General features: G+C 61.1%; 1 protein-coding gene across 1 annotated transcript in view; it reads right to left on the bottom strand.

Moving 5' to 3' along the window:
* Window positions 1–8,753, bottom strand: part of FIBCD1 (fibrinogen C domain containing 1) — a 26,961-nt gene that overhangs the window by 4,984 nt on the left and 13,224 nt on the right. The window contains exons 2-4 of the mRNA XM_009998986.1: window positions 4,053–4,529; window positions 2,955–3,114; window positions 2,118–2,254 (exon numbers count right to left, since the gene is read on the bottom strand). Coding sequence (XP_009997288.1) covers window positions 2,118–2,254; window positions 2,955–3,114; window positions 4,053–4,529 — 774 coding nt within the window. The remainder of the gene's footprint in view (window positions 1–2,117; window positions 2,255–2,954; window positions 3,115–4,052; window positions 4,530–8,753) is intronic.

The following is an 8,753-nucleotide window of genomic DNA, read 5'->3' as shown; positions in this document are numbered from 1 at the left end:
TCGTTTGGGTACTGCCCCAGATGTGCCCCCCAGCCAGTGGCAAATGTGGTCCTGCAGGCAGGACTGAGGGGGGGACACAAAGTGGTCCCAGGGGTGTGCTGCCCTGGGCTGGATGTGGCTATCCTGGGGGGAGGTGGTGTTCTGGTGCCTTGCTCAGCCTTCCTGAGGAAAGGGATGGGGAGCAACTGGGGCCCTGCCTCTGGCACAGGAACAGGGTGATGCTGCAGATTTGCAGAGGTGCTGAGCAGCACCCGGGCAGCAATCCTGGCTGGGTTTCTCCCCCACAGGGCAGCCCCGCTCCCGCGGGTCTCTGAGGCATCCATGGAGGCTGAGGCTGAGCTCTGCAGCTCCCAAGCTCCCCAGTCAAAATTGATTCAGCTGCTGCCATCGCTTCCACCCACCCGCCCACATGCAAATAAGCTCAAATGTCAGGAGCAATCGCTCCAGAGGAGGAAGTGGGGGAGATTTCCCAGGCTTTGCACCGAGATGCTCAGCCGTGTTGTGGTTGATCTGGAGCCCAGGTGAGTCCCCACCCCGGGGACCCCATCCATGTCCCCAGCCCAACGGAGATGGCCGAGACCATCCACCACCACCCTGGGGGGCTGGAGGGATGTTTTGGAGCCTGTGCTGCAGAGCAGCCCCAGGGAATGGGAGTAAGAGTTGAGCACCTTTGTTCTGCTCTGGGTCTGCCCATCTTGGGAATGCTGGGATTTGCCTGCGGGTTTGACTCCTCTTCCCTGGTCCAGACAGGGCAGAGATGTGGTTGTCCCTGGCTGTGATGCTGCAGGCAGCATCATGCTGGTCCTGCTGCCGAAGCTCATGATGCTTCTGGGTGTAAAATAATTTCCTTCACCCCCTCAGCAGCCCAGCCAGGCCCTCCTGCCTGCAGCAGCTTTAAATAAGCCTCTGAGTGTCTCGCTAATCACCTTGGGCTGCTCTTCAGGCAGTGCTCAAGCAGGACTGGGGCTGGCAGAGGCTGTGCAGACTGTGCAGGGGGTTTGCAAGGACCCTCCCCGATGTGGGGAGCAAGTGGGGTCCCCTCTTTTCCCTCTGTGAGCCCCCCAGGAGCTGAGGTCTCCACAGCTGCTCTGTGCCTCAGTTTCCCTGCTGGAGCTGCTGGTACCAACCTGTGCATGACAGGTCACTCCTGCCCGGGGTGGGCTCTGGGCAGACTGAGGCTGAAGGGTCATCAGCCCCCCGAGGACAGGGGGGCTAAGCTCCCTCCTGGCACTGCTCAAAGCTGCTTAGGGGAATCAGATCGTGGGGATTTGTTTCCTGGAGTGCCCAGCTGGAGGGGTGCTGGCCAGCTTGGCTCACCCAGCATGTCCTCAGGGGAGAGGCTGCCTGTCCCCCTGTCCCAGTAAGGTCCCCAGTCCCAGTGAGTCCCCTGCCTCCTCCCCAGAGCCACCTTCCCTGCACTACTGGCACCCTAAGCCATATTCTCCTTTGTAGGAGCTGCTCACACCCAAGGGGCTCCCTGGACATGGGGGTCTCTGGAACTGGGGTTGCCAGCACTGGGTCCCCCCAACTTGCCCATTCCCTGCCCTGTTGCTGTGGTTATGGGGCTGTTGCTGCCCCCATGGCAAAGTGAATCAGACAGGGGGGCAGGAAGAGAGTGAATCAGAGTGGCACTGGAGGTGCCCCAGGCACCCCTGTGTAAGATGAGGTGAAATGGGCTGTGGGGTCCATCCTGAGCTCCAGCACCAGGACCATTTTCTCCATGGCACAACCATAGCTGCACTGTGCCCCAGGTGGGCACCAGCCCTGCTGGGAGGGATGAACTCCAGCCATGGCATCCAACTGCCAGCCTGGAACCACCCTCCAGCTCCAGGCAAGCTCCCCATGCCAGGAGCAGGGCTGCTGGGCTCTGGCACAGGGCTCAGGCCAGAAGCATCAGGCACCTCTGCTGACACTGCCAGCACGGGTGATGGAAAAAAGCCTGTCTGCTTGCCCTGGGCACCCTGTGCACAGCCAGACCCCATTAGCATTTATCCCCCCATCCCAATGACACATCCAAGCACCAAGGGCGATGTGTCCCACCCCTGGCATCCTGGCATGGGGACAGCCCCTGGCTGGCAGTGGCATCACCCCGTGGCCCTTGCAGGGGGGCAACTCACCGTCCAGCCGCCCCCATCCGTCGTCATGTCACAGTAGACCTGGAATCCAGAGGGATAGTGGGTGGGGAAGATGGAGTAAATCCCATCCTCTTGCTGTCCACTCGCATAGATGTCAAAGCAGTCTCGGGGCCGGGAGCCTGCAGCATTGGGATGGGGTGGGATGAGAGGAAAGCTGGTTAATTAATGATCTAATTTAATGTCTTGCCGTTTCTTTAAGGCACTTGGCCTTGCTGCCAGCTCTGGTTGGCAGCTCGATGCTGCCTTGCTATTTCCCTCCTCTCTCCCCCGATGCTCTGGGTAAGCAGTGCCTGAGGGGACACAGCCACCGTGGGGACCCCCCCAGCAGCCAGCAGGGACAGACCCTGTGTCCCCATGTGACAGCAAGGGCAGGCAGGGACCCAGCTGGGGAGGAGGGAGCCAGTGCCTGGAGGCAGCTGCAGGCAAAGTGTGGGCATGTGCTGGCAGCCCTGGGACAGCCTCCCTCAGCTTCATCTCACCCAAACGATGAGGAAAGTGACTGTTATTCTGAGCCCTGCTCAGCCCTGCCCTCCACTCCCAAACGGGTGGGTCTGCAGGGCTGTGAAGTGGCTTTTGTGCCAGCTTTGCAGGCTGGTTTCTGCACAAGGGCCACAGGGTAAGAAACACAACTTGGCACCTCCCTTCCACTTCATCTCCTCCACCTCCTCGCCAGCCCCCCTGCTGCATTAAATCCCTTCTCCAGGCTGGTTTTCCCCAGCTCAGGTACTTTTCTCCCTCCTCCTTTTTTTAGGCAGCGACCTGCTCAGAGCAGCCCCAGGCACATCCCTCTCCCTGGGGATGGATGGGACCAGGTCTCACCGTTGGAGCAGCCCCGTGGCCGTGCCCCTCTGGCCGGTGCTCGCTGCAGGTCGGCCTTGAGCCGGGGCCTGGCCCCGCCACGCTCCTTCTGCAGCGTGTCCAGGACGTCGCTCACGGAGCTCACCAGCCGAGCCATGTTGGTCTGGCTCTCCGAGAGCAGCTGTGGGCAGGAGACACGTGGAGGGACATGGAATTGTGGGTGAATAGGGTTAAATCCCTCCCGTAACCCAGCACCTTGAGCAGCCCTCCAGGATGCTCTGCCTGCTCCCCGACGTGTCTGTGGGCAGCAACGCTCCCTGGCAGGGTACCAGGGGAGCCAGCTGGGGGCATAAAAGCCACAGCAGATCCTGTACAGCACCTATGGTGCTTTTTGGGTTAAGATAGGACCTATTGCCAAGGGGGCTGAGAAACCCCCCAACCTGGGTGCGTCGGTGCTGCCACCCGGTGGGATAAAGAGCATCTCTGGGCGAGGGGTGGATGGTGGAGGCGGCAGGAAAAGCCGCGTCCTGAGGCAGCTGCCCCGTCCCTGCCATCCCCCTGCCATCCCCCTGCCATCCCCCTGCCATCCCCCTGCCATCCCCCTGCCATCCCCCCGGCCAAAGTGAAGCAGCAGGGATCAAGCAGCTCCGGCCCGAAGGAGATAAGGACCAGGAGAGATGGGCAGGGAGCTGAGAACCCAACCGTGCCCTGGGTCTTGGTACAACACCCAGCAGGTCCCTGGTGTGTCCAGGTAAGTGTAGCAACGCAGCTCATTGGCTGGGAAGTTCTGGGACTGTAAATAAGGGGGGGGCTGATTGCTGCATGAGCTGCCCTTGGGATGCTGCTGTGCTGAGCTCTGCTTAGAGCCCCCAGACTTACCCCAAAGCCAGGAGACCCACAAGAAAGGAGGCTGCACACCCAGCTCACCAGCACCAGGGCAGTTTGGCAGCGAAACACAGGCTGGAGCTGAAGTTGTGCTTCCTAACTTGCAATCCCTAAGCAACCTCCTTAACCCTCAACTCCTCCAGCTGGAGGTTTGCCCTGGCTGCCACCAGCCATGCCCCTAGGGTGCGTTTGTCCCCAAGGAACACCTCTGTGGCACCATCAGCCTCAGCTCACCTGGATGAGCCTGCCCTGCTCTCCCTGCAGGGTGCTGAGCTCCTGCCCCATGGCGCTGTGCCCTTTCTTGAGGCCGTCGCAGTCGGCCCGCAGCTGCACGGCGTGTGTCAGCAGCTTGGCCACCTCGTCTGCCACGGTGACCAGCAGGGCCTTCTGCTGGCTCCTGGTGGCCTTGGCCTCGGCGTCGTGGTCGGTGAGGGCGCGCAGCAGGGAGGTCTGCAGCCCCTCCAGGCGCCCCAGGGCCCCCGTCCCGTCGGGGCAGTTGGGGTCGATGAAGATGTTGATGCGGGAGCTGTCGGCTTTCTCGATGGTGACCAGAGCGTTGGCTTCCTCGGGGTTGGTGCTGATGACCGGGGGGGACTCGGTGACCGGCGTGTGGTAGTGGTTCATGAAGAGGATGGCTCCTGTCACCTTCACAGCCAGCAGCACGGCCACCGAGAGCAGGACGGTGCACAGGACGTACCCACAGCTCATCCTCTGTGGACAGAGAGGGGGGCACCTTCAGGGACCCTTCGTCTGAGAGGTGGGTTCAAACCCTCATAGGCTTTGGGGAGTCCAGCAAAGGGGGGACGGTGATGTTGGAGACCTGGGTGATGGCACAGGAGGAGACACAGGGACCCTGGGGAGCCCCTCCCAGGGACACGGGAGACCACGAGTGAGTTGTTGGTGAGCAAAGCAGCTGAACCTGCTGGGGAGCTGGAGGTATGAAATGATCAGGAGAGGGAAGGCTGCCGGGTCCTGCTGGCATCACGGGTTTTATTTAGGGTGGGTGTACTCAGCTGGAGCAGCCCTGGCTCCCCAGGAGGTGCGTGTGGGGCTCCCTGGGCACAAATACGGGGAGAAAAAGGGAAAACACACCCCTTGTGCCCCCCACCCACCAAGCAGGGATGGTGGGGGAAGCAAGGAGGGAAGGCAGGGGCTGTTCCCAGCAGCAGGGAGGGAGGCTGAGGGTCAATGCTGGGGTCACACTGCACCTTGGGGACTGCACCAGTTATCCTGTCCCCATCTCCTTTGCACCCTCACTGCCTGCTGGAGGGGAGTAGAGCTCCTCCCACACCCTTGGACCTGCCCCAGAGCCTCCTAGCAAGGGGGAGTCCCTGTGGGAAAGGTCTCTGACACACACCCCCCCCACTCAAGCCCCTCTGAAAGCTTCACTGCTGCAGGGACCCATTGGCTCAGCCATGGGAGCTGCTCTCTGCACACCAAGAACCTTTTATCCAAGAGCCTTTTCTCCTGGCAAAGCGTGAAGAGGGAGTGAGCTGCCCCTTGTCCCATCAGCCCCCGTCCCCCCGGGCCACCTCCTCTTCTCATTACACCTGCAGGGCAGAGGCTGTGATTTTCCCCTGACCCCAGCCACGGCTGTCACAAGGAATTGCAAGGCTGCCAGAAAACTGCAGATTCAGAGAGACAAAGACTATTTTCCCCAGAAACAAGGGGAAAATTGCTGCATCTGCAAAGATTTTCCAGGCCCTGTCCCCTCCTGTGCACATCTATCTGGACTGACACCTTCCTTCAAGCACCCTTCCTTGCATTCATGTTCCTGCACCATTTGCATTAAGGTGACCCTGGCTGGGGTGGGACTTGGCCAACCAGGGTCTGGGGGGGCTGTGGGTGCCCCATCAGCCACGGGATGTTCCAAGTGGTTTTTTCCCAGCCCACAGAGTGAGTCTGGAGGAACAAATGGTGCTGGGCTGAATGAGAAGCCACCCCACAGGGAGCTCCATCACCAGGCAGCCCCAGGCTCAGCCCCTCAGTTTGCATTAAAAGGAGATGTCAAAGGCAATAATGGGAGCTCTGGAAAGCAGAGGATCAAGGAGTTTGCCCTGTGTTTGTAGACAAGGAACCCTGCCTCGGAGGCACCTGGGAGCAGCAGGATGGTGGCAGGCAGAGGTGGGAGATGCCCACTGTTGACACCCTGATGTGGACACCCAGGACCTGGGCTTGACCTGACCCCTTGGCACCCTGCGAGCACAGAAGTGACAGGAGGGATGGCTGCTGACCAGAGGCCAAGCCCGAGTGGTTTGGGATCTGTTGGGGAGCAGGGACCTTGTCTCCGTGTCTGTCCTGGCCATTGCAGCACCTTCAGCTCCATGGCTCTGCACCATCCCCCTCTACATGCTGCTGCTCACCACCGTGCTGATGTCCCCAGCTTAAAATGTGCCTGCCAGGACACTCAGATGGGCTGTGACATCTGAGGGACCCGTCTGAGCATCAGGGGTTTCAGGAGCAGAGCTGGCAGCCCATGCTCTGCTCCTGCAGCCACACAAATCCCAACTGGTCTCTAAGACACCAAAATCCTGCATCTGCAACTTGGGAGCTGCATCCAGCTGTTTTCCAGCCTTTGAGACCCTGCACTGCTCCCCTCTGGGGCAGGAACCAGGGCCTGAGCCCCTTCACAGGTGACCCCATCTGCTTGCGACCCGAGATGCCTGGTGGCAGCTTTACGAGTCCCACGGCATTTTGCTGGCAGGTTGTGTTACCTGGCAACCTGCAGTGGGGAGGGGAGGGAAATGCTCAGCCAGCAACACCAGCAACACTCCAAACTAGGGTGTGGGACCCCCTTAATTCCCCCAGTACAGCAGCCCTGCAGTTTCTTGCCCTGCAGATGCCTCTGCCACAAGCTCCTGCCCACCATGACCGTGGCCCTCATGGCTCTGTGGTTTCTGCCTTCCACTGCACAGCTTCAGGCTCCTGGTTTTCTTGCCAAGGCTTTCAGGCATCCACAGGACATCTCCTTGCTGCCCATGTGGCAGCTGCCCTGGTTCTTAATGTTCCCCTAAGGACATCCATCAGGCTGGAGGTCCCAATGCCTGCAAATCATTCCTTCCTAGGGAGAACAGAAGCTGCAAGGCTGGGAGGTGCTTGGGACGAGCAGAGCTTCACTTGCAAACCTGCTCTGGAGCTTGGGAAGGAGCCCCAGGCAGGACCCATGGCACTGTTACCTTGCGAGTGCCAAGCTGAGCTGGGCTCTCCATGCATTGCACTGGCTCAGGAACATCTCTGTCCTTAGCCACTGTGCCCCACGGGAGCCAGGTCATTGGTGCTCCAGCCACACCAAGTGTCTCCCAGCTTCCTCAGCCAGACCAACAGGCACTGGGCATGGGAGACAGCAGCTCCAGCACTGCCAGGAGGGAAGAACATGAGCCAGCTCGTGCCCAGAGGTGGGCTTGGCCCCTGGGGAGCATGGATGGGGAGCAGTGGCTGAAGATGCTCTGCTGTGGGAGATGCTCTTTGAGGGGAAGATGCCCTTTGCTCCTGCCAAAGCTGCTGCTCTTTGCCAGCTCACCAGGCAAGCTCTGGGCTGTGGGGTGTAAGGCACCAGTCACAGCAGCCCTGGGTGCTCTGCCTCCAAGCCCTGCCCTCTGGCAGGCATGAACCAGGACTCTGGTTGTGCTTCTGAGGCAGGGGGACACTATGGTTTGCTTCACCCAGGCTCAGCTGCTGGGGCAAACTCTAATCCAGTTAACCCCACTTTACTGCTGGGGTCCACCCAGCCCTGAAGGACCCTCAGGACAGCAGGGACTAGTCCTGTCCCCCCTTCAAGCCTCATTGCTCACTCCAGAGCTGCTCAGGCAGCTCAGTTTGCACTCCAGTCGTTCTGCCTCTGTCCCTCTCCACCCTCCCTGCCTGTCCAGCTCTGCTGCTGCTCAGTTTTGTGCGGAGCTGCAGACCCTGTCCCTGCTCACCCTGGGGCAGGGGCTGCACCCCAACCCCTCCCCTCCTGCACCCTGCTGCTCCCGGAGCCTAACGCTGCACTTTGCTGGCTCCCCGCGGGCTGATGAACTGAATCCCACTCCTGTTCCTGCTCTCCTCCTTCACCCAAAGCCTGCCTGAGACTGCTCCTGCAGCACCGCTCGGGGAGAGGGGAAGGCTGGAGAGCTGAGCGGAGCCGGTGGGTGAGCACACACAGGCGGGCTGGGCTGGGTTCTCACTGGAGCTTACTGGGAGCCCAGCGCCGGCTGCACCGCACACCCTGTGCCTCCTTTGCAACCCCTCGCGTCAACCAGCAGCTCCAGGCTGTGTTGTCCAGCCCTACACGGGCTGTGGGGCTGGACTCCACGGGTTGTGGGCCTGGAGCCACCCTGCCATGGGGGTGATAAAGCCAACTGGGTAGTGTAGCTCAGCTCCAGCTGGATCACACTGCCTGGACCCCGGCGTGGAGGTGCCGGGTGCCAGCTCTGCTGGGAAGGGGAGAGGAGAGTGAGGTGTCTCTCTGGGGGTGGGGAGGAGGTATGGGGCCTCCTGTGCAATCTTGGGTCCTGCAGCCCCTCTCCAGTGAGGCAAGGAAGCTGTTCCAGCACGGATGAGCTGGCAGAGGGGGAGAGGGCTGGGAGAAGGGTGTGCAGGAGGGAGAAGTCAGGCAGAAATCCCTTTCCTGCATCGCTGCAGGTGAAAGGGGGACAGGGAAGCAGCAGACCTGGGGAGATGCGTGGGACCCATGGCAAGTAGGTGGCTGGCTGCTGCCTCCCATGCTTGCCCAGCACCAGGGTGCAGAGGGAGAAGGTGGGCACTGCCAGCTCTTGGCTCCTTCCCTTGGCTCACGAGCTCCAAGGCTTCTCCCTGCTGGCCCCAGGCACACTCACCCATACTCCAGACCCCTTCCCTCCCAGAGTGCCAGCAGGGCACCCACCTGCCCCAGCCATGCAGCCGTGCCTGCTCTAGCACCCTCGGTGACCCGAGGCTGGGCAGGGGGGCACCGCC

This window comes from Chaetura pelagica, unplaced genomic scaffold (genome assembly GCF_000747805.2).
Source record: "Chaetura pelagica isolate M959 unplaced genomic scaffold, ChaPel_1.0 scaffold405, whole genome shotgun sequence".
Classification (NCBI taxonomy): domain Eukaryota; kingdom Metazoa; phylum Chordata; class Aves; order Apodiformes; family Apodidae; genus Chaetura; species Chaetura pelagica.
This window is presented reverse-complemented; position numbering and strand designations above follow the sequence as displayed.